The following is a 26,832-nucleotide window of genomic DNA, read 5'->3' on the forward strand; positions in this document are numbered from 1 at the left end:
TTAAATGGTGTCTCACTGCCTTGTCTCATGTGACATTGTAAAATCAATACTTGTACTTTATTTCCGTCCCCGGGCGTGGTTAAATCTCTTTCTCAGGACGTACTGTATAATGCTGCTCGTATTGTCGGATGGGCGGCTGAACGCATTGCTAAGGAGGTGCCGTTGGATCATCTGCTGTCGTGCTGCTATCAGTTTTCCGTGCTGTACTCCGCCCTCCCTCAATCGGACCTAACAGTCAATTTAAACAAAAAAGGCTTCAGCCTGGCTGGGACACTACAATACTATCGAGTTTTACTGCTTTCACATTCTTTAACTTTCTCTGCATGTGTATCGCGCCATCGTTTGTTTGAGCCTTTCGAATTCCACTGCTTTCATAATCTCTTATCTGCCTTTTTCTCTCTCCAGTGCCTTTGGGTATCTTTTCTCCGCGCTGCTCTTTCTTCTTTGCTTAGTCATTGACGTTTCATCTAGAACGTATTGTCCTTATACGCTTTATATGTGCTGAGAGCACAGGATCTGTGTGTGCTATGTGCCTTTACACCACTGAGTGTTTTGCTGGCCGTGCTCTCATTTGATATTGTTTGTGTCTCGCATGTCTTAAGTGTCTTCTGAGAACTTCCAGGAAGACCACATCTCATCGCCCTCCTTTTCCTTTCCAGGATTTTTTTTTTTTATAATAGATTATAAAGTAATCCCAGAGTCTTATTCTCTACGATTGATCGTCTGCTAAACCCAGGTAACTCAATGGAATGCCTCCAGAATACTTCCAGTGAAACTTGTGAGGCTGTCGCTGTATTTTTCAATCAAAAAATGAATGATATTAGAAACAATATAGTATATCTCCCCAACACTGCGCATCCTCTTAAGCCCCAGTACTCCATTATAAACAAATTCAATTCTTTCACCTGGGTAGATTTACCTGATTTATATAAAATAATTTCTCAACTGAGATCCTCCACCTTTGTCCTTGAACCAATACCAAGTTTTTTCAAAGAAGTATCACGCGTGCTAATTGATAGTATTCTTGACATTGTAAACTCGTCATTAGATACGGGGGTCTTCCCAGACTGTCTTAAGACTGCTGTAATTAAACCCCTACTTAAGAAAAATAATCTTGACTCCTCTGCTTTTGAAAATTTTAGACCCATCTCTAACCTGCCTTTCTTAATTAAAATTCTAGAGAAGGCAGTCATTATGCAGTTAAATGACCACCTCAATAAACATGCTATTCTTGATACATTTCAGTCAGGCTTCAGAACAAATCACAGTACAGAAACTGCACTCGTTAAAGTAGTAAATGACTTGCGGGTAAATGCAGACAGAGGCCATTTATCTGTTCTCATCCTCTTAGATCTGAGTGCCACATTTGATACCATTCACACAATATTCTTAGAAATCGCCTTAGTCAATGGGTGGGCCTCTCTGGCAGTGTCTTAAATTGGTTTGAATCCTACCTGGCAGGGAGAAAATTCTTTGTTAGTTGTGGTAATTATAACTCGAAGACACATGATATTCTATATGGTGTTCCACACGGCTCTATTCTGAGTCTGCAGCTCTTTTCGATCTACATGCTTCCGTTAGGTCAGATTATCTCAGGGCACAACATGAACTACCACAGCTATGCTGATGACACACAACTGTACTTATCAATAGATAGATAGATAGATAGATAGCACCTGATGACCCCAACTCTGTTGTTTCACTAACACAATGTCTTACTTGTGTTTCTGAGTGGATAAGTAGCAATTTTCTCAAGCTAAATAAAGAAGAAACTGAAATTTTAGTGATTGGTAATAATGGATAAACTTGATGCATTAGGATTAAAAGTCAAGACGGAGGTAAAGAATTTAGGGGTAACTGTTGACTGTGACCTGAATTTTAAATCTCATATTAATCAGATCACTAGGACAGCATGTTTTCACTTAAGAAACATAAGTAAAGTTAGACCTCTTATATCACTTAAAGATGCTGAGAAATTAGTTCACGCTTTTGTTTTCAGTCGTCTAGATTACTGTAACGCACTCCTCTCAGGACTACCCAAGACATAAATCGACTGCAACGAGTGCAGAATGCAGCTGCTAGAATCCTAAGTAGGAAAAGAAAATCTGAGCACATCACCCCAGTTCTGATGTCATTACACTGGTTACCTGTGTCAGTCAGAATTGACTGAAAATTCTGCTTATGGTTTACAAAGCCTTAAATAATCTCGCTCCATCTTCTATATCGGAGTGTCTTACATCTTATATTCCAAATCGTAACCTTAGATCTTCAAATGAGTGTCTGCTTAGAATTCTAAGAGCTAAACTTAAAAGAAGTGGTGAGGCGGCCTTCTGCTGTTATGCACCTAAAAGCTGGAACAGCCTGCCAATAGGAATTCACCAGGCTGATACGGTGGAGCACTTTAAAAAACTGCTAAAAACTCATTACTTTAACATGTCTTTCTCATAACTTAATTTCAATTTAATCCTGATGCTCTGCATATTCAATTAATTATCATCACTATTCATGGTGGCTCCAAAATCCATACTAACCCCTACTCTCTCTTCTGTTCTTTTTCTGGTTTTCTGTGGTGGCGACCTGTGCCACCACCACCTAATCAAAGCACCATGTAGTCCTTACATTGATGGATTAAAGGCCAGAAGTCTACGTGAACGTCCTTATCTAGTCCTTCCACGAGAACCCTGAATACAATGAGGACCTGATCATTTATGTTAGGTAGAATGCCTAGAGGGTGCTGGGCGGTCTCGTGGCCTGGAACCCCTGCAGATTTTATTTTTTCTCCAGCCCTCTGGAGTTTTGTTTTTTTTTTTTTTTTCTGTCCTCCCTGGCCAAATGTTGTTATATCTGTCTTTACACGTATTGCACACATATTTAATAAATGTAATAAACTGCGCCAAGAATATTTTAAAAAATCATTAAAAATGTGTAAGTGAATGTAAATATATCTGCACAAACCGACACTCGTGAGTATCATTTTTAGAAAGTTCGAAATGAAACGCAAATCGCAAAGCGTCTGTGTGCCGACTCGAACAAGCTTTTGCAGAATACATTAACTGACAAGAGGTGCTGCGATTGGCCCGAGCTTTCAATTCCTGGTAGAATCTTGGTAGCAGAAAGCGATCCGATTGGTTCTCGCTACCAAGAATTACCTCGCTACACGGCTGCTCTGGGATAGGGGGTGGGGCCTTCAGGCATTATACAGAAACAATAGAAAGGAAACAGTTATACGAGTTGCATTTTCAAGAAGTGATAAATTAGGGGAGAATATAAATACTATATCTATTCTTGATTTTTTATTTTTTAATTTTGAGCCATGTTAGTTAGATTAATATAGCAGCATACAGAACAAAACAAAAATTATATTTTTCACCCCAGATGGGACTCGAACCCACAATCCCTGGCTTAGGAGGCCAGTGCCTTATCCATTAGGCCACTGGGGCTGTCATACAAATAATCACTAACAAAACTTCCTTTTAAGGCTATTTTATAGTTTCCTTCGCAATTTAACATGTATATATTAATTTAAATGTATTATCTGTTACCTACTTATATAAATCTTTCATAAAAAGAAAACATTCTACACTACAGAATTTTTCAAAAGACTTCTGTATTGTGCGTAACAAAGCCTTTAGGTGTTGCGTTGTCACTATAACCCACACTCCCGGTAGTACTTCGAGTGTGTCGCTTGATATTTACGTCATTTTTATAAAGCTTTTTTTTATAGTACCGTTTTGGTAAAAACAAAGTTGCAAGTCACGTATAAAATCAGTGTGTATTTGCATTTTGAAAGTACTTGCTAAAATGTTTATTATAGAGTTTTTTTCTTCATTTTCTTACTGAAGCAGGAAATACTTCTCTTGGGAACGAATAGTTTGAGTTCCGTGTTTCCAATCGGCTCCGGACCTCATGATATGTTGCTAGGAAACGACAACCGACAATACTTGGCTGGCTGCGGCGGATGCCAAGTACTTCTTCATTTGTACTATTTTGTGTCACTATTTTTGCATTTCATTTGCTGTTTTTAAGGGCATCAAGCGAAAACTGTGTCAAAATGGTAAGTAACCCTTTTAATTTTTGCTGCTATCCTGGCCTGAATTACGGAAATATAATAATATTTATGTAATGGCTGTAAAGTATACATTTACGTAACCATACCAGTCGTATCGCGCTTATTTGCTATTTGAAACTTTAATTGCCCCAGTGGATTTAATTGACTGTAGCGTTTTTCTTGTAACGGCTATCACATTTCTAGTGGATGCAATGAACGCCTTGCGATGTCTTTACAGTGTTTGAATGTTTAATGGCAGTACTTCATCGCAGTTACAGAGCAACCGCTTCATATCGCTGTGATCTGGAGAACGCGAGAGCATTCTTACCAACTGAGGAACTCATATTAATAAATAAACTTTAATATTTTTCATGTATCCGCTAGCTCGCTACAAATCCTTACACGTATCGTTCAGTCTGGTTTTTAAAATGTGTCGCTCTGCATTTCTAGTATGTGAACTTATTTTAATAATATAAATAATTTTAACTTTTTTTAATAGTTATTTCTCATCAGCCTGGTAAGAGGGTTTGTTCAGGGTTGAATGGATATACTGTATAAGTAAAGCAATGCAGTAGTTTTTATGCTGAAAAATTGACTTTCTGTGATTGTGGGTGGGAAAAAAAAGAGAGGACCCTGCCATAGACTGGCTGACGCTACATTTAGTTAAACATGTTTGTGAATGTTATTTTAGATTATGTAGTTTCTAAAAGTATATTGATATTGACCATAAACGCATTAAAGACATGGCTACTGGAAATGGGGCTTTGGGGTCATATGTGAACAATACATTTCAAAAACAGTCATTTCAAGCAGTACTAGCCATTAACACTAGTATTAGTTTTTTTTAAACGATTTAATATCTTGAAAGCAAAACTACAAAACGTATCAATTATTATCAAAAACATGAAAAAGTTGGGGTGTGTCCAGACCTTTGACTGGTGGTGTATATCATAATTGCAAAATAACAGAACTTTTTATTTTAGTTTCTAATCTGAGAGGACCCTTCTCTCATATACAAATATTGTGTATTTAGTAAAATAGGAACGTGATGTCATATTTTGTACCTGCTTTATTCAGTCCAAGGCTGCAGGGCCAGAACTGGACACAGACCAGTATAAAACCTGAGATGGCAGGGCCACTTTCTCTCAACAGGACAATCTAATCAAACCCAACATGCATGTCTTTGGGATGTGGGAGTCACATTGGAGAGTCGGGGAAGAAAAAAACGAAAAACACTGACGCAGCTTCAATTTTAATGGGATGTTTGGTGTATTGTACATGCTGTCGGTTTAAAATCTTTTCAAATTAGGCTATCAAGCAAATTAAAAAATCCAATCTGAAATTATAAACCATTTTAAGGTGCACTGCTATTAATAATTTAATCAGATGACAATTTCTACCACACAGCTTATTCTAGATCTTCTCACTACACAAAATCATACTAAGAAGTTGACTCCTGTTTTTATTGTTTCACATTTAGATTATTGTAATGCTTTGTTTATGCTGACACCTAAAATATGATAAATAGACTAAGTACAAAATGCTACTAGACAGAAGAATGATGAAACATATTAAACCAATTTTGGCATTAATTCACTGGAGGCATGTTTTGCTTAGAATTAGATTTAAAATTCTTTTAATGGATTTAAAAGTCAAGTCAAGTGAGCTTTATTGTCATACCATCTACACACATAACGTGGTACATTATTCAGTTGTGATGTGGTTATGTTACTTTTTGAGAGCCCACAGAATTACATCCCTAGGGCTATAGTACTGGGGTGTTGTACCGTGTTAGCCATTATGAATGTTGTGACAAGTCAAGTAAAATGACGCTTTTTATTGGCTAACTAAAAAAAGATTACAATATGCAAGCTTTTGAGGCAACTCAGGCCTCTTCTTCAGGCAAGATGATTACATCCTGATTACATCCTTACTTGAAGAAGGGGCCTGAGTTGCCTCAAAAGCTTGCATATTGTAATCATTTTTTAGTTGGCCAATAAAAGGCGTCATTTTACTTGACTTGTCACAACACTTGACTACAGAAATCCAAAACAAGCCTGAAAATGTAAAGCAGGCCTGGTCCTGAAATTCAAAACCTGCACACATAAAGTGGCCCAGATCAGTAATTCCCAAAATGGGAAAGAGAACCTGTAAACCCCTGGCCTGTCGAACACAATGTAAGTAAGTACATTTTATTTATGTAGCATTTTTCAAGAACAAGCCTTACAAAGTGCTTTACAACCAGTCTTCAAAAAATCTGACAGAAAAAGTGAGTTAACACTCAGTTAACAGCAGTAATATGCATAGCCATAACACAATACATCCTAGTAATACACAAAACCACTTTACTTAAGAATAGATAAAGTGTATTGAAAATAAGGTGGGGAAAAAGCAAAACAAGAAATAAAGATTCAGGAATATTTAATCTATATCAAATTGTTTGCTCTAAAGAGGCAACCCAAAAAGTGAATAAAATCAAACTCAAAAAGGCAATAACCAAAAAAACCAAGAGAGTGCACAAAATTCTAGATTCAAAATTCTGGGATGCAAAAGTTTGGGCAACCTTGTTAATAGTCATTATTTTCCTGTATAAATCGTTGGTTGTTATGATAAAAAATGTCTGTTAGATATATCATATAGGAGACACACACAGTGATATTTGAGAAGTGAAATGAAGTTTATTGGATTTACAGAAAGTGTGCAATAATTGTTCAAACAAAATCAGGCAGGTGCATAAATTTGGGCACCACAAAAAAGAAATGAAATCAATATTTAGTAGATCCGCCTTTTGCAGAAATTACAGCCTCTAAACGCTTGCTGTAGGTTCCAATGAGAGTCTGGATTGTGGTTGAAGGTATTTTGGACCATTCCTCTTTACAAAACATCTCTAGTTCATTCAGGTTTGATGGCTTCCGAGCATGGACAACTCTCTTTAACTCACACCACAGATTTTCAATTATATTCAGGTCTGGGGACTGAGATGGCCATTCCAGAACGTTGTACTTGTTCCTCTGCATGAATGCCTTAGTGGATTTTGAGCAGTGTTTCGGGTCGTTGTCTTGTTGAAAGATCCAGCCCCGGCACAGCTTCAGCTTTGTCACTGATTCCTGGACATTGGTCTCCAGAATCTGATGATACTGAGTGGAATCCATGCGTCCCTCAACTTTGACAAGATTCCCAGTCCCTGCACTGGCCACACAGCCCCACAGCATGATGGAACCACCACCATATTTTACTGTAGGTAGCAGGTGTTTTCTTGGAATGCTGTGTTCTTTTTCCTCCATGCATAACGCCCCTTGTTATGCCCAAATAACTCAATTTTAGTTTCATCAGTCCACAGCACCTTATTCCAAAATGAAGCTGGCTTGTCCAAATGTGCTTGAGCATACCTCAAGCGGCTCTGTTTGTGCTGTGGGCGGAGAAAAGGCTTCCTCTGCATCACTCTCGCATACAGCATCTCCTTGTGTAAAGTGCGCCGAATGGTTGAACGATGCACAGTGACTCCATCTGCTGCAAGATGATGTTGTAGGTCTTTGGTGCTGGTCTGTAGGTTGACTCTGACTGTTCTCACCATTCTTCGCTTCTGTCTATCCGAAATCTTTCTTGGTCTGCCACTTCGAGCCTTAACTTGAACTGAGCCTGTGGTCTTCCATTTCCTCAATATGTTCCTAACTGTGGAAACAGACAGCTTAAATCTCTGGGACAGCTTTCTGTATCCTTCCCCTAAACCATGATGGTGAACAATCTTTGTCTTCAGGTCATTTGAGAGTTGTTTTGTGACCCCCATGTTGCTACTCTTCAGAGAAAATTAGAGGAGGAGGGAAACTTACAATTGACCCCCTTAAATACTCTTTCTCATTATAGGATTCACCTGTGTATGTAGGTCAGGGGTCACTGAGCTTACCAAGCCAATTTGAGTTCCAATAATTAGTTCTAAAAGTTTTGGAATCAATAAAATGACAACGGTGCCCAAATTTATGCCTGATTTTGTTTGAACAATTATTGCACACTTTCTGTAAATCCAATAAACTTCATTTCACTTCTCAAATATCACTGTGTGTGTCTCCTATATGATATATCTAACTGACATTTTTTATCGTAACAACCAACAATTTATGCAGGAAAATAATGACTATTAACAAGGTTGCCCAAACTTTTGCATCCCACTGTAAATAATCCAAACATGTATATACAGAAAACACAAGAGAGGCCAAAAAAAAAAGCAGCCAAACAACTCAAGGCTGAAACGGAGGTATGTGAGACCTTTAAGTAGACTGTGTGTCTGTGGCCACAGCCTCGGTGTCAAGTGCCCTGTCCCCTTTTGGCTTAACATGCAAAACTCAGCGACTAGAACTATAACCATTATTATATAATTAAACTAGTCAAAAATAATACAACAATAACCAAAAACATATGTTGAGACCTGTAAGTATAGGCTTTGAACTTATAAAATGGTGTGTCTTGTCTCCTCCTCGGCTCGGAAAGTATTCCGTTTTGGAACCTGGGAGAAGCTGCATCCCTGCTGTCTGCAGATATTGATGTCCACTTGGCTTTATTGAACTGAGATCACCGAAACACACTCTAATGGTTAGCAGTTAAAATCTAATGCTGTTCAGGTGTGAGTTAGTACCTCCAAATGTCAGATCATGGTCCTGTCATGGAGAAGAATAGCTTGTTCCCTTGTTGATAAATTCAAGTATGTTGAGACCTCATTTATGAGTGAGGGTCAATCAGTGTGTGATCTTAAGATTGACCAACAGATTGGTGCAATGTTGTGCCACCCCACAGCAATGAAGAGTGAATGTACCACTCCACCATCACTTATGGTTATGATCTCTGGGCTGTGTCCAAAATAATGAGATTGTAAGTACAAAATCCCAAAAATGAGGTTCTGGTGCACCGTTGCTGGACTTGGTGTACTGCTGGGATTAAGTCATTTAGAGTAGAAGTGTTTTTTCTCCAAAGTGAAAGGAGGCAGTTGGCATATAATTCACATGCCTAGTGGATGATAGCCACTTGCAGAAGTCCCAGGGAATGCTAGAGGGGTTTTGTTTGTCAACAGGCCTGGCTGTCTCTTTGAATTCTCCAGGAAGACTTTGCTGTGGATTGGGCAAAGCATGTAATCATCACAGCTCTGAAAATGAAGTGAAAGAAGAAAGCAGCCATTTTAGAAACGTAATGAGTAAAGAAGAATCTAGTCTTTTCATCCAAATATAAAGTTAACTCAGACAATCAGTATGTTTATTAAAAGAATGCTATTCCTGCAAATATTTTTGTAATCTGTAGCTGTTAAACACTGGGCATTACAGTTGCAATAATCATGTTTATTTTAAAGATGGTCAGTTTTTGTCATTTTTTTGTAAAGCATTCTCCATACTATTGTATGTTTAACTTAATCTAACCTGTACATTATAATGACAATGGGACAGAACATTTAAGATCTAGCTAGTTTTTGTGTTTCTTCATTAAAAGCAGCCGCCACAGTTGTAGGCAACAAGAGCCAGCTGGACAGTAATATAAAACTAAAAGACATGAGAGTTTTTGAACCTGGCATTGAGTACATTTTCCCATTATTGTCGTAATAAATGTCAGAAGTCTTTATTTGCATCTCACTTGGCTCATCTTTTCCATTATTCTTTTGACTGTGTTGGGGTTTGACTTTTCTAAATAGCCTGTTTTATCTGAACCACTGCTGAGAGGAGAAGTACCAAAGAACCTGTTGAGATATGCCAGGATATTTTCATTGAATTATTAACTCTGGTTGGATCCGTGGAAACAGCGTGTGTTGTGGAACTTTAGTTTCCTTTTAACTATTAAACACTGACCAATGCCTTGACCTGACGGTGATGAAGACGTGTATCAGACAGCTCCTGTCTTGCAGCACCTATTCACCGTTTCCCCAATCCCATAAAACGTGCTACAGCTGGGGAAGACGTCCTGCATAGTGCCAGTACCTAGACGTGTAGTGCGTCAGTGTTTGATAGGACTTCCAGACCAGGAGCTCACACATTGTTAAGACCTTTGAGGGGCTGGCATCAAAACATCTGCGACAATTGATTACAGGTAGTAATTAATAGTAGCTGTTACACGAACAAACCATTCAGGGAGGAATTTGTTTGGGATTTCCTCTCCATGCCTAATGAAACGTGTGCAAATTCATTTCTGTCAGCTTCCTTTTATAATCTCACAGTAAAGATATTTGCAATAAAAAAGCAGAATTCTAAATTTGTAGTGCTGTGCCTGCTCTGTTAATATGCAATCTCTTCATATTCCAATTTAAAATCACTGCAATAGCATCCTTTTTAAAACAAAAAACAAACAAACATGGGTTTGAGGATATTGGAAAGCCTTGGAAAATGTATTAACATTTTAGATGGAAATAGATTTTAACAGTGTTAATTGTCCGAAAAAATGGAACATGACCGTGTAACCAACTTATAAGCTTGTGTTTAAGATGTTCTATCAAGACGTTAAATATCTGCAATATTATCCTGTCTTTCCAAAAAAAAAAAGGAAGATCAAAGGACACAATTTATCCAGGCAGGTCTTTTATTGGGAGTGAGGAGAACAAGAGCTGGCAATCCAGAAATGTGCATCAAACGCCAGTGAGTAAGGAACCTACCACTAAAGCAGTGAAAGGCAACCTTTTTCGAGTTGCAGCGCACGAAAGGCGCACTTGAGGGACTGCCCATAAATAAAGTCGTGACGACACAATCTATGGACAATCGCCAATAAACAGTTAATTTTACAAGTTTGAAAGACATTTTATTAATAAAGGAATCAATGGATAAATCTTAAATTTAATTAATGTGAACATTAAGATTGTTTTTCAGCTCATATAAGATCAATTTTCGAAAGACAGACACGCATTTCCTTGTCGATCATTTGAAGTCTCTCGCGTTTCTTAGACTTCATTTCCGTAAGTGTTCCGTTATCTGTTTTTTCAACATAAAATATATATGTTTAAACATTATCTTTTTTAATCAACCAAAAGTTCAAAAACACTAGCAATTTAAAATATTTTACAAATGTTTTCGCGACGGCGCACCGGTTGCCCGACAATGCACTAAAGTCTTGTTGGAAAAGGACTTTAACTTCATGTAAACCTAACTGAGATCCCAAAGTGCCGGATGGAGTAGAAATGAGATTGAGGATATGAAAAGGTTCCAAATACTAGAGAGAATTTAAAACTACCAGTGGTCAAAAGTCTAATACATGGAATTGAAAAATCAGGTTGAAGAGAGCAAGTGAAAAGGATGTTGCATTGTCTAGAATTATATTCCCCCCAGGTAACATACAAAAGAAGTTTGTTTTGATTTGTAATTGAATCCAATAGATAGATAAAGTCTTGTGCATAACTTCAATGTCCAGTCAAGAGGGAGTGTTAGCTTAAACAACACGGCCATAGCAATGCAAAACTAGAATATCGTTGTGGTACCCACAAGAAAAACAAGTTTGGTGCTTTAATGATGTCATTAAATATACTGAGGAGTGCCAAAAAAAATCCTTAAGTTTGCAGAATTTTATGATTTTTCTTCTTCAGTCTCTCTATCAGGATACTTGTTTAAGTTGTTTTTCATTTTTCTATGGGGGAAAAAAAAGAAATTGTCGTCTGGAGTGGCATTTTATATAGAAACTTTTTCTCTCTGACTTGAATAAACATGAAAAGGATTAACTAATCTTCTTTAATTGTTGTAGCCGTTTGGACATGGAGCTTTTCTGCTTTGTTGAGATTTAACAGCATCTGCAATTTTGGAGAATCCTAAAGGTTTATTCAGCACTTTTCTGCATGATGCATAGAGAGGAGAGGAGAGGTTAGGAGCACATGCTGATACAGCGTATTGCCGCACCCACCACATGACAAACCAACTCAGGATCCCAGATTAGGACCCAAGAGCAGCCATGCAATGGGTGACACCTCAGCACCACACTAGTTCGGATGGAGTAGAACAATGTGAGGTTTTTTATGGAGGCTGCTACCAACCCCCAGGTTTTTCCCTGCAGGTTGGAAGGCTACTTGCAGGGCTGGATGCAGATTAACGTCATACCCAGGACGGAGCAATTGCAGGTTAAGGGCCTTGCTCAAGGGCCCAGCAGAGCAGAGTCCCTTTTGGCATTTACAGGATTCAAACTGGCAACCTTCTGATTGCCAGTGCAGATCCCTAACCTCAGAGCCACCACTCCACCTATGATGCTTAGAGATGCATTATTTCTATTTTATTAAAACAGTCTAATTAGAGAGTTATTTTCATTATGTTGTGATGAGCAGCACTTCATGTAATATTCTTAAAATATGCTGCTTATCTGTGCATATTTAGTAACTTGATTTCTGGCTGTGTTGTCAGTTTCTGCAAATTTGCCGTCATCTTCTTAGCCTTTATCTCCATGTTTATGGTGACATTTAAAGAATAGTTTCTCCATTTCTCTTGTGTCTTTTTGTTGAGTTTTGTTTGAAAAAGCAAGATTTGCAGGAGATCTTTAGGGATAATCTTCAATTTGGGCTTGTGATGAAGTTATTCTTTTGTGCTTTATGCATGCACTTTTTTTAAGGAAACAGCAAATTGTTTTTCATAGAGTATTTCAAGAGATACGTTAGATTCAACAAAATATCAGCTTGAAATCAATTTAATAAATTCTTTATCATCTGTTAATAATGTATTAAAAATAAAAAAAATCTAATCTTCTTTGTGTTAAATTGTTTTTTTTTTTTCAGAATTTTGAAAGTGAAGCATATTGTGCATGCCAATGATATTTAATCAGCTGTAACTAGTTTTTGATTTAACAGGAAAGGAAGGGCAAAGCCCTATAGCATAAATAAAAAAAAATGTAAATACAGCTTGATAGTAATCTATACTAATAAAAGGCAAAGCCCTCACTCACTCACTCACTCACTGACTCATCACTAATTCTCCAACTTCCCGTGTAGGTAGAAGGCTGAAATTTGGCAGGCTTATTCCTAACAGCTTACTTACAAAAGTTGGGCAGGTTTCATTTCAAAATTCTACGCGTAATGGTCATAACTGGAACCTATTTTTTCGTCCATATACTATAATAGACGTCTGCTCGATGGCCGTGGAAGGCGGAGTTACGCCTTCCACGTAATTTAGTGCCTGCCCATATAAGGCCGTCCGTCAGCGGCAATCCAATAGAAACACTGCTTCTAAATATTCACGGGTGAAGGACTGTGCTTATGCAGAGGAAGATGAGATGGTCAGGGTGGTGTTTGGCACAAACTCAGCAAAACTGCGAGAGAAACTTTTAAGTGCCGGGTCTTAGCTAATATTACATACAGCCGTGGACATCGCACGAGATGGCACCAGCACAGCTGGGAACCTTCGATGCATGAACACCGAGTGGCTCACGTGAACTGACGCAGTGCACAGACAAAAAGCAACAGTTCCAAAGAGTGCTGAACAAAAACCGAATTACACAATTGAGAAGGCAGCAAAAAAATATGAAGCGTCTGATAAGCATATTCATAAATGCAGCTACTGTGGAAACAAAGCACACGGTGGAAAAGTCAATGTCCGCTAAAGGAAGACAGTGTAAAAAAAACCCGTGCATGCAGTGTGTCACATCTCAGATAAAGAAGAAGACGAGCTGTTTATTGATGCAGTAAGGAACGAATCGATGAATGAAACCTGTTATCTTTACAACGATTGACAAACACGGAATGTAACTTGAACACAACACATCGTACAAATACGACCCTGATTGAAAGAAATAATGATAATCAAATCCTTGATGACAGCAAAACTCAGTAACACTCACAAAACAAATACTGTATATTGACAGTCATGTTACGTTATTTTTAAAATGTTCCCTTTTCTTTTTCATAACTTCTTTAACACAATACTTCTCCGCTGTGAAGCGCAGGTATATATACTGCTCAAAAGAATTAAAGGAACACTTTTTAATCAGAGTATAGCATTAAGTCAATGAAACTTATGGGATATTAATCTGGTCAGTTAAGTAGCAGAGGGGGTTGTTAATCAGTTTCAGCTGCTTTGGTGTTAATGAAATTAACAACAGATGCACTAGAGGGGCAACAATGAGATCACCCCCAAAACAGGAATGGTTTAACAGGTGGAGGCCACTGACATTTTTCCCTCCTCATCTTTTCTGACTGTTTCTTCACTAGTTTTGCATTTGGCTACAGTCAGTGTCACTACTGGCAGCATGAGGCGATACCTGGACCCTACAGAGGTTGCACAGGTAGTCCAACTTCTCCAGGATGGCACATCAATACGTGTCATTGCCAGAAGGTTTGCTGTGTCTCCCTGCACAGTCTCAAGGGCATGGAGGAGATTCTAGGAGACAAGCAGTTACTCTAGGAGAGCTGGAGAGGGCCATAGAAGGTCCATAACCCATCAGCAGGACCAGTATCTGCTCCTTTGGGCAAGGAGGAACAGGATGAGCACTGCCAGAGCTCAACAAAATGACCTCCAGCAGGCCACTGGTGTGAATGTCTCTGACCAAACAATCAGAAACAGTCTTCATGAGGGTTGCCTGAGGGCCCACATGTCTACTGCGCCCTGTGCTCACTGCACAGCACCGTGGAGCTCAATTGGCATTTGCCATAGAATACCAGAATTGGCAGGTCCACCACTGGCGTCCTGTGCTTTTCACAGATGAGAGCAGGTTCACCCTGAGTATATGTGAAAGACGTGAAGGAGTCAGGAGAAGCCGTGGAGAATATTATGCTGCCTGTAACATCGTTTAGCATGACTGGTTTGGTGGTGGGTCAGTGATGATCTTGGAGGCATATCCATGGAGCGACTCACAGACCTCTACAGGCTAGACAACGGCATCTTGACTGCCATTAGGTATCAGGATGAAATCCTTGGACCCATTGTCAGACCCTACGCTGGTGCAGTAGGTCCTGGTTTCCTCCTAATGCACGACAATGCCCGGCCTCATGTGGCAAGAGTATGCAGGCAGTACCTGGAGGATGAAGGAATTGAAACAATTGAATGGCCTTCACGATCCCCTGACTTAAACCCAATAGAACATCTGTGGGACATTATGTTTCGGTCCATTAGGCACCGCCAGGTTGCTCCTCAGACTGTACAACAGCTCAGGGATGCCCTCATACAGATCTGGGAGGAAATGCCACAAGACACCATCCGTCGTCTCATTAGGAGCATGCCCCGACGTTGTCAAGCATGCATACAAGCTCGTGGGGGCCACACAAGATACTGAAAAGCATTTTGAGTAGCAGAAATTAAGTTTTTGAAAAAATGGACTAGCCTGCCATATCTTCATTTCACTCTGATTTTAGGGTGTCTACACAATTGAGCCCTCTGTAGGCAGAAAACTTTTATTTCCATTAAAAGACTTGGCATCCTTTTGTTCCTAAGACATTGCCCTGTCGTTATTTGTATAGATATCCAACTTCATATTGAGATCTGATGTATCTAATGTGTTTCTTTAAAGTGTTCCTTTAAAAAAAATATGCGGTTAACACAGAAAGACAGATCACCAATTGAGGCTTTATGAATAATGAATACTTTATTCGCCATCAATGATTGTTTTGGTAAAGCCATACTCAGTGTAATCATTAGATGAACAGTAAAAAAGTAAGAGCGAGGGGAGGGTGACTTATTGAGGCACGCAGGCCAAACCACAATAGCACGTCAACTCGATCTGAATTGCGCGATCACATTCGAAAAAATATATCTTTTCAAGTTCTATTTAGTCGACACAAATATCTTTAGTTGGAATGTAAGGTGAATTTACTCTTTACATTTGTATGGTGAATAAAAATGTATGCAGTGATGCCTACATTTAACTTACATTCCTACCAAAGACATTTCTGTTGACTAAATAAAAATTCCTTCTATTTAAAATTTAAGTAGAACTTGAACAGCTCATAATATCCACGCAGACTTGCACGTAAGAGCGGGAGTCATCCGTTTTAACAAGCAGCGTATTGCACTGATACGAAATAGCCTGCCCATTTAATTATTTAGGAATGGATAAATGAATTAAGATTTTGTACAAATAATGTGTTTCATTTTTCTTCCTTGATGGATTCTGGCACCTCCTGCAACAGTTGCTTGCACCCCAAAGTGTGTGTGTGTGTGTGTGTGTGTATGTGTATATGTATATATGTATGTATATATATATATGTTTAAATATGTGTGTGTATGTATATATATATATATATATATATATATATATATATATATGTATTTGTCTGTATATATGTGTGTGTATGTATGTATGTGTGTATGTATATGTATGTGTCTATATGTAGATATGTACAGTGGGATGCAAAAGTTTGGGCTACCTTGTTGATAGTCATTATTGACTAAAATTGGCTTTGTAAGCTCAGTGACCCCTGACCTACATACACAGGTGAATCATATAATGAGAAAGAGTATTTAAGGGGGTCAATTGTAAGTTTCCCTCCTCCTTTAATTTTCTCTGAAGAGTAGCAACATGGGGGTCACAAAACAACTCTCAAATGACCTGAAGACAAAGATTGTTCACCATCATGGTTTAGGGGAAGGATACAGAAAGCTGTCCCAGAGATTTAAGCTGTCTGTTTCCACAGTTAGGAACATATTGAGGAAATGGAAGACCACAGGCTCAGTTCAAGTTAAGGCTCGAAGTGGCAGACCAAGAAAGATTTCGGATAGACAGAAGCGACGAATGGTGAGAACAGTCAGAGTCAACCCACAGACCAGCACCAAAGACCTACAACATCATCTTGCAGCAGATGGAGTCACTGTGCATCTTTCAACCATTCGGCACTTTACACAAGGAGATGCTGTATGCGAGAGTGATGCAGAGGAAGCCTTTTCTCCGCCCACAGCACAAACAGAGCCGCTTGAGGTATGCTCAAGCACATTTGGACAAGCCAGCTTCATTTTGGAATAAGGTGCTGTGGACTGATGAAACTAAAATTGAGTTATTTGGGCATAACAAGGGGCGTTTATGCATGGAGGAAAATGAACACAGCATTCCAAGAAAAACACCTGCTACCTACAGTAAAATATGGTGGTGGTTCCATCATGCTGTGGGGCTGTGTGGCCAGTGCAGGGACTGGGAATCTTGTCAAAGTTGAGGGACGCATGGATTCCACTCAGTATCAGCAGATTCTGGAGACCAATGTCCAGGAATCGGTGACAAAGCTGAAGCTGCGCTGGGGCTGGATCTTTCAACAAGACAACGACCCAAAACACTGCCCAAAATCCACTAAGGCATTCATGCAGAGGAACAAGTACAACGTTCTGGAATGGCCATCTCAGTCCCCAGACCTGAATATAATTGAAAATCTGTGGTGTGAGTTAAAGAGAGTTGTCCATGCTCGGAAGCCATCAAACCTGAATGAACTAGAGATGTTTTGTAAAGAGGAATGGTCCAAAATACCTTCAACCACAATCCAGACTCTCATTGGAACCTACAGGAAGCGTTTAGAGGCTGTAATTTCTGCAAAAGGCGGATCAACTAAATATTGATTTCATTTCTTTTTTGTGGTGCCCAAATTTATGCACCTGCCTGATTTTGTTTGAACAATTATTGCACACTTTCTGTGAATCCAATAAACTTCATTTCACTTCTCAAATATCACTGTGTGTGTCTCCTATATGATATATTTAACAGACATTTTTTATCGTAACAACCAACGATTTATACAGGAAAATAATGACTATTAACAAGGTTGCCCAAACTTTTGCATCCCACCGTAAATACATGTATGTATATATATGTGTGTGTGTGTGTGTGTGTGTGTGTGTGTATACAGTATATATATATATATATATATATATATATATATATATATATATATATATATATATATATATATATATATATATATATATATACATACAGTGGTGTGAAAACTATTTGCCCCTTCCTGATTTCTTATTCTTTTGCATGTTTGTCACACAAAATGTTTCTGATCATCAAACACATTTAACCATTAGTCAAATATAACACAAGTAAACACAAAATGCAGTTTTTAAATGATGGTTTTTATTATTTAGGGAGAAAAAAAACCCAAACCTACATGGCCCTGTGTGAAAAAGTAATTGCCCCCTTGTTAAAAAATCACCTAACTGTGGTGTATTACACCTGAGTTCAATTTCCGTAGCCACTCCCAGGCCTGATTACTGCCACACCTGTTTCAATCAAGAAATCACTTAAATAGGAGCTGCCTGACACAGAGAAGTAGACCAAAAGCCCCTCAAAAGCTAGACATCATGCCAAGATCCAAAGAAATTCAGGAACAAATGAGAACAGAAGTAATTGAGATCTATCAGTCTGGTAAAGGTTATAAAGCCATTTCTAAAGCTTTGGTACTCCAGCGAACCACAGTGAGAGCCATTATCCACAAATGGCAAAACATGGAACAGTGATGAACCTTCCCAGGAGTGGCGGCCGACCAAAATTACCCCAAGAGCGCAGAGACAACTCATCCGAGAGGTCACAAAAGACCCCAGGACAACGTCTAAAGAACTGCAGGCCTCACTTGCCTCAATTAAGGTCAGTGTTCACGACTCCACCATAAGAAAGAGACTGGGCAAAATGGCCTGCATGGCAGATTTCCAAGACGCAAACCACTGTTAAGCAAAAGAACATTAGGGCTCTTCTCAATTTTGCTAAGAAACATCTCAATGATTGCCAAAACTTTTGGGAAAATACCTTGTGGACAGATGAGACAGAAGTTGAACTTTTGGAAGGCAAATTTCCGTTACATCTGGCGTAAAAGGAACACAGCATTTCAGAAAAGAACATCATACCAACAGTAAAATATGGTGGTGGTAGTGTGATGGTCTGGGGTTGTTTTGCTGCTTCAGGACCTGGAAGGCTTGCTGTGATAGATGGAACCATGAATTCTACTGTCTACCAAAAATCCAGAAGGAGAATGTCCGGCCATCTGTTCGTCAACTCAAGCTGAAGCGATCTTGGGTGCTGCAACAGGACAATGACCCAAAACACACCAGCAAATCCACCTCTGAATGGCTGAAGAAAAACAAAATGAAGACTTTGGAGTGGCCTAGTCAAAGTCCTGACCTGAATCCAATTGAGATGCTATGGCATGACCTTAAAAAGGCGGCTCATGCTAGAAAACCCTCAAATAAACCTGAATTACAACAATTCTGCAAAGATGAGTGGGCCAAAATTCCTCCAGAGCACTGTAAAAGACTCATTGCAAGTTATCGCAAACGCTTGATTGCAGTTATTGCTGCTAAGGGTGGCCCAACCAGTTATTAGGTTCAGGGGGCAATTACTTTTTCACACAGGGCCATGTAGGTTTGGATTTTTTCTCCCTAAATAATAAAAACCATCATTTAAAAACTGCATTTTGTGTTTACTTGTGTTATATTTGACTAATGGTTAAATGTGTTAGATGATCAGAAACATTTTGTGTGACAAACATGCAAAAGAATAAGAAATCAGGAAGGGGGCAAATAGTTTTTCACACCACTGTATATATATATATATATATATGACAGCAACACTCCTCACTCACAACAGTGACAAAACAATTACATTGACAATCATGTTACGTTATTTTCAAAATGTTTCCTTTTCTTTTTCATTACTTTTTTAACACACTACTTCACCGCTGCGAAGCGCGGGTATTTTGCTAGTTAAAGATAAAGTAAAAGACATTGGTGCAGATGTTACAGGACAGCCTTGTGAAGCAGGTGTGCAATGTAGAAAACCTTTTCTCAAGTAACTACTTCTTTTGTTTGGCTCAGATGCTTTCACGTGCAAAACCTGCGCTGGGTGGGGACGCCCAGCAAAATGACAAGAAGAAGAAAAAAAACAAGAAAATCCCCAAATTGGATGAATACTTAAGCCAGCGAGACTACATGGGAGCCATTACTTTACTAGAGGTGATTTGTTTATTTATAGAATGAGAGAATTCACATTTCTTCAGGAATAAACAGAGAAAATAAATACCAGTCAATCAGAAAGGGCAACTTCTGTTGTAAAAATTCACCAACTGACGATTGTGTTAATCATTTACCTCCTGTGGATGATTTTATCTTTGCTTTAGATTTTATTGTACATCTGACAGTAGTTCTGTACTGTGTTTCTACTTTTAGACATAATGGCTAAAATATTTACCTGTAAAGCTCAGTAGCATAGACATTTGTTCTCTAAATTACCCTAAACTTTTTTTTTTTTTTTTGGTCATTGCAGTTTAAACGTAGCGTTGGAGAAAAAGAGGAAGATTTAGACCTTTGGATTGGTTATTGTGCTTTTCATCTCGGGGACTACAAGCGCGCCATGGAGGTATATGAAAAATAAATAATTAAATTAAAAGGAAAAATAGCATATGTAAGTTTTTATTCTCTGTCTTTGTTCCTGTGGCTTTTTAAGGAATACACAAGTCTTACTCGGAGAGAAGGCTGCCATCCTGACGTGTGGGTCTTCCTGGGCTGTACTTATTTTTTTCTGGGAATGTACAAAGAGGCAGAGGAGGCTGCCCTTCGAGGTAAAAGCAATCTAAAACATACCATTTTTTAATATTTAGGCTATGTGCTCCATTTATTTATTGATAATATCTAACAATACTTGAGAGATTGTTGCAAAAAGAAGAATATGGAGAGTGTTATGCCCTTTGCCTTACCCCAACCCTAATTTTATTTCATTACTTACTTATGTATACTGATCAGCAACATTAAAACCACCGGCTTAATATTATGTCGTTCCCTGTCATGCCAGCCATCGAGGCATGGACTTCACAAGACATCTGAAGGTGTTATGTAGTATTTGGCACCAAGGTGTTTTTATCAGATCATTTAAGTGATGTAAGTTGCAAGGAGGTGCCTCTATGATTTGGTCTTGTTTTACTAGCACTTGTCAAAGATGCTTATTTCACCTGAGATATGGAGAATTTGGAGACCAGATCAGCACCTTGAACTCTTTGTCTTGTTCCTCAAACCATTTCTGAACACTTTTTTCACTCTGGCAGGGCTGAAAGAGGGTATTATTCTGCTGAAAGAGGCTATTGCTATCAGATAATTCCAATGCCATGAAGAGGGATGTACTGCATATTGTCTGTAACAATCTTTAGATAGGTGATACATGTCAAATTAATATCCACTTGCCAAGACTCAAGGTTTCCCAGGAGAACATTGCCCAGAACATCACACTGCCTGCACTAGCTGGGCTCTGACTATAGTACATCCTGCTACCATCTCAACTTCTGGTAAATGGTGTACACAGACCAAGCTGTCTACTGATCGTAAGGAAATCGTGATTCAGTTCTCAGTCTCAAGCGCAGATTGTAGGCACTTTCAGCGATGGACATGGGGGCAGCATGGGCACAACTACACAACCCCATACAGAGCAAGCTGTGGGTCACTGTGTGTTGTGACATCTATCTGTTATGGCCCAGCATTAAGGTTTTGAACAATTTGTGCTACAGGAGCTCTACTGTGGAATCAGACAAACGGTCTTGCCTTTCCTCTCCATGAGCATCATTGAGCTTTGAGAGCCCATGACCCTATTGTTTGTTCATCGGTTATCCTTCCTTGGACTGCTTTTGGTAGGTAATAACCACTGCCTACAGGAAACATCCAACAAGATCTGCCATTTTGGAGATGCTCAGACCCACCCAGTCTTCAAGCCATCACAATTTTGCCCTTGTCATAGTTGACCATTTTTCCTGCTTCCAACATATCACCTTCAAGAACTAACTGTTAACTTGCTGCCTAATATATTCCATCCCCTGACAAATGCAATTGTAACAAGATAATCAATGTTCTTCACTTCACCTGTCATTGGTTTTATTGTTATGGCTTATCAGTGTGTATTATTATTTTTTTAGTTATTTGCTCTTACATCCTGCAATTCCATCTACAGTATCGGTCAAAAGTTTTAGAACACCTCAATTTTTCCAGTTTTTCCTCTAATTTGATCAGTTGGAATGCATTGAATGACCAAAAATGGTGAAAGGGTAAGCAGTAAACTGCCTGAGGTTTAAATCTAAAATTGGCAAAAAATGATAAAAATAGGAAACATCCGAATATTACAAATGGTTCTTCTTTAGAACATAACTAATAGGTTACAATCTACAGATGGTCTGAAGCATCCATCCATCCATTATCCAACCCGCTATATCCTAACTACTGAGTCACGGGGGTCTGCTGGAGTCAGTCCCAGCCAGCACAGGGCATGAGGTAGGAAACGTACCCCGGGCAGGGCACCAGCCCACCGCAGGGCACACACACACACCAAGCACACACCAGGGACAATTTAGAATGGCCAAGTCACCTAACCTTCATGTGTTTGGACTGTGGGAGGAAACCCACGCAGACACGGGAGAGCATGCAAATTCCACGAAGGGAAGCAATTAAAGTAAATTATGCCTTGCAAGTTGAAGCAAACAATTTTCACAGTTGTCCTAACTTCTGTTGATTACTTACAAATCCTCTGATTATCTTAAAGCAGAGTTGGAACAGCCTGTGTTACTGCACCCTCTGAAGTGCTACTTGAAGAATATTCTAGTGATAATGCCAAGAGAACTGCAATTAACAAATGAAATGAGACAGAGCATTACTACCCTTAGAAGTGTAGGCCTTTCATTTAGAGAAAATACAAAAAAAAGTGTCAGTAAGTAGAAACTGTGATAGGAAGAAATCTGGCAGACCTAAAGTCACAACCCAATCAGAAGACAAGTTTCTGAGGGTCACAAGCTTGAGTGATAGCCACCTCACAGCACAACAGCTTTAAGCACTTCTTAACAGTGGTCAAGAAATGCAGGTCTCAGTTTTTTCTGTGAAGATGAGATTTTGCCCAGTCTGTAGTAGTCGACAGCCAGCATTTCTAGACCCTGTTTTGTCCTTTGAGGAATGGCTGTTACTGCCACTTGCCCTGTCAAACCTTTAGCACAAAGTCTCCTCTTCACAGTAGAAACTGAGACTTGATTTGAGACTTGACCTGTACTGTAAAGATGTGGTGTCCTGTGGTGGGTTGGCACCCTGCCCAGGATTGGTTCCTGCCTTGTGCCCTGTGTTGGCTGGGATTGGCACCAGCAGACCCCCGTGACCCTGTGTTTGGATTCAGCGGGTTGGAAAATGGATGGATGGATGGATGTAAAGATGTGCTTGAAGCTCTTGTACTGTGAGGCACATATCAAGCAAGCTGGAATCATTTGCTAATTGCTGTTTTCTTGCCATTGTCCCTGGAATCTTGTCCAAGTAGTATTTTAAAGTGTGTAGTAACACAGTTTGTTCAAACTGTGCTTTAAGACAGGGTTTTTTTTTTTTTAATAATTAACAGAAGTTGGGATACCTGTGCAAATTGTTTTCTTCAATTTGCAAGGTTTAATTAACTTTAATTGTTGCAGAACATCTGCAGGTTGTAACCTATTAGTTATGCCCTAAAGAAGGCCCATTTGTAATTTCCTTTTGCTAACTTTAAATTTATACCTCAGGCAGTTTACTACTTACCTTTTCACAATTTCATGTCATTCATTGTATTTAAAACGGAGATGCCCAGATACATTTGTCTGGTGGTGATCTTGACTGTTTAGCCATGGGACCTGGTAATAATTCAAGTAAAAATCATGTTAGAAAAAATCTGAGTTTACTTACACTGTTCACATTATTAATTTCCTTTTGCCGCCCATATATTGCTTGACAATAGACAGTTTGAACTTTATAATGTACATTTGTAGATATTGCTATAAATGTGTTATCTTCACTGACAAGACTAAATCATTTGTGATAAGTAAAACTCAAATATGATGTACTGTACTTTGTTTTTATACATTGTCTTCATTGGGTCAATGGCTCACTATTTCTTTTGGAAGTTGTCGGAGGACTTACTGCGAGTAGACAAGGCATAATCCTGCATATTCACAGCAATTTTAAAGTGAGAACCTAGAATCTTCTCCTAACAAGTTTTTGAATGCAGCATAACTTTTCATACACAACTTCACATAGTAACTACTCTTGGAATGTAATCCCAGTAAGAATGGATAATCGTTTAAAGTCTGATTTTTACATTCCACGGCACCTGTAAATGAATTATGCACCTTATGACAGCTACTTCTTATTGCAATTTATAATCACTGAGAGATTTCAGTGTTTCATAAGGTTACTTAACCTCAATCCCACAGATCTGTCACCTTCGTTTTTGGCATAATAAATGTTTTTACCAGTTGTACTGAGAGAAGTGAAATAGAACATTTATAAACCTACTAGCCAACCCACGGCGTACCATACGGCGCATAATCAGGCTGGTTTTTTAATGATTTCTAAGCACAGGGAGAAAATTAACATTTGAAAAATCGGTAATGTAATAAATCAGCAAGAAAAGCAACATTGTAACAATGCACGGAACGGACCAACACACAATCGTCCGTGACTGAAAACTGGCGGACCGCCATCACTCATGTGCCCACCTCCAACTCGTCACTTGAGTCGTTGTCGTCTTTGCACAGTCCAGATGCACCTGTGACTCACGTACACTTTCCGTGTTCCTGCAGGAGCATCTAAGAAGACGCATGTTTGTCGCGGATGCGAATTGCTGTATGTAGCGTGTAAAACAGTTTGCTATGGTGGACGCGGTCGTGCGTCGTAACCAAAAACTCGGTTTTTAAAGACTGCGTACTTCATTGTGTTTTAACCTCAGTTGTAAAGGATTGTTTTGTTTTAAGGATCCCATGGGATACCACTCGCAAACCGTTTTACACGCTGCATATGGCGATTCACCCCCGGCGTGGCTCCTTCCTGCGTGCGCCATAGGTGTCTTACTTGTTGGCGGCTTAGTGAATCCACGCCCCTTCCGGCGTGCTTTCCATGGGTGTGTTACCTTAGTGAATTATATATATATATAGATTTTAGGTATATTTGAACAGTCACTTCATGGAGGTGAAGTACCAGATGACTGAAAAATTGCAATTGTGACAGTCTACTAGAAAAGAAATAAAAAGGATCCTGGTAATTTCAGACCAATAAGTCTTCTGTAACATGCAAAAATATGGACACCATAATAAGAAGTAAATTTTATAAAAGTACTTGCTCCTTGCTTTACTTTATTAAAAAGAAAAAAAAAACTCTTTCAGATGTAGATGCAGATAACTAGGAATTATTTTCATAGGTTTTGAAATGCTCATTTATAAAAACATTTCAATATGTCACATCTTCAGGGTGAAATCTTTAAAATTCCTCTTAAAATGATAGCTGGTATTCCAATTCAATTTTAATTTCCATTAACTCTTATTAAGCACAATTCCACTTAAGAGACCAGTGCGATATACTGTGTTTTTGTTCATCCTGTGTTTTACTGATTTGTTAATTTTCTTTTCCCTCTTTAGCACCCAAAAGTCGTTTACAAAATCGTCTGTTGTTCCATTTAGCACACAAGGTGAGTGACAGTTTTGAAGTCAGTTTTCTCATTACAATTGTCAGTATTTCCTTAATTAATGGCATTGTTTTGTTTATGTTTAATGATAATTGTACACGTAATAGCAATGTACTGGTCTCAAAAAAGTGAAGTTTATCACAGACAGTAGAAAAGACTTCAGACTACATTAATGCTATAGATTATCATTACATTTAAACAACTTTATTGATGATTTTTTGTTCAAGTTCAATGATGAGAAGAAACTGATGAACTTTCACCAGAACCTTCAAGACATTACTGAGGATCAGTTGAGTTTAGCCTCTATACACTACATGAGGTCCCATTATCAAGAGGCTATAGACATCTACAAGAGACTGCTTTTAGACAACAGGTAGGTAAAGCATCAAGTGTCTGCCCGCTAACCTGGCATCAAGTGTCTGCCCGCTAACCTGCAGATAAAAAAAAAAGCACATGCAGGATCTAAATCACTGATCCATTTGGAAATTGCAGCTATAACTTGTATTACCCTGAGAATGATGTTAGATTTTCACAGACACACCTTTTAGGATATTTACTGTAAACTTTAACATTTAATCTTAGAAGCCTGCTTAGATATACCTTAAATGGATTTCTTTAGTTACAACATATATTGTATGATGTAATAATATTTTTCATCTTTCCTAGAGATTTCCTGGCTTTGAATGTGTATGTTGCACTGTGCTATTACAAACTGGATTACTATGATGTTTCACAGGAGGTCCTGGCAGTTTATCTGCAACATGTCCCAGACAGCACTATTGCTTTGAATTTAAAAGCATGCAATCACTTCAGACTTTACAATGGCAAAGCCGCTGAGGTATGATCTAGCTTTGTGGTAGAGTATTTAAAACCAAAAACCTACAGCTGTTCTTTGCAAAAGTGTAAAGTGTTGCAATATGCACTGACAAAGTAGAAAAAGATCATGGTATTGAATGATTTACGTAACACTTCTTTTTTGGGTGTTTGCTTTTTTTCCTGTCTGTAAAGTAAGATTTTTTTTTCATTTCCTACAAAATATATACTGTAGTCTTTTAGATTGGCATGTCCCACTTGTTTCTGGTATAATAGCATGTGCTCCCTGAAAAACTAGTGTACATTCCTGAGCCTACCTTTGTTTGGCTTCAGCCTCCTCTGTGCTGTAAACCTGGCTGCTGAATTCAGAAAGTATTCACAAAAAAAGTCTAAGATACATTTGTTTGCTGCATGCTAAACATTACCATATGGTGAGATTGACTAGCATTTCTCCATTCCTCTCAGATTGAATATATTTGCATAGTGACTGACTTAAATATCTTTCAGTGCTTGTACCCGAGGATTCTGGGTTAAGCTCCATCTTCCCAGAGTGCATCACTTTTATGCAATTGGCTTTAAAAATGGTTTGATGGGAAAATACAAGTGTACATTGCACAGTTAATAATATT

The 26,832-nt window shown here is 38.7% G+C and overlaps 1 protein-coding gene and 1 non-coding gene across 2 annotated transcripts in view; one reads left to right on the top strand and one right to left on the bottom strand.

Moving 5' to 3' along the window:
• Positions 1 to 3,367: 3,367 nt before the first annotated feature.
• On the bottom strand, positions 3,368 to 3,440 carry trnar-ccu. Its single transcript has one exon. It is a non-coding gene; the product is annotated as a tRNA-Arg (tRNA).
• Positions 3,441 to 3,740: 300 nt separating this feature from the next.
• The window catches only part of ttc26 (tetratricopeptide repeat domain 26), a 39,085-nt gene continuing 15,993 nt past the window's right edge, over positions 3,741 to 26,832 (top strand). The window contains exons 1-7 of the mRNA XM_039766418.1: positions 3,741 to 4,054; positions 19,768 to 19,905; positions 20,216 to 20,308; positions 20,396 to 20,510; positions 25,344 to 25,393; positions 25,618 to 25,763; positions 26,057 to 26,228. Of these exons, the coding sequence (XP_039622352.1) occupies positions 3,959 to 4,054; positions 19,768 to 19,905; positions 20,216 to 20,308; positions 20,396 to 20,510; positions 25,344 to 25,393; positions 25,618 to 25,763; positions 26,057 to 26,228 (810 nt within the window). The 5' untranslated portion in view covers positions 3,741 to 3,958. The remainder of the gene's footprint in view (positions 4,055 to 19,767; positions 19,906 to 20,215; positions 20,309 to 20,395; positions 20,511 to 25,343; positions 25,394 to 25,617; positions 25,764 to 26,056; positions 26,229 to 26,832) is intronic.

Source organism: Polypterus senegalus, chromosome 10, assembly GCF_016835505.1.
Source record: "Polypterus senegalus isolate Bchr_013 chromosome 10, ASM1683550v1, whole genome shotgun sequence".
NCBI lineage: Eukaryota > Metazoa > Chordata > Cladistia > Polypteriformes > Polypteridae > Polypterus > Polypterus senegalus.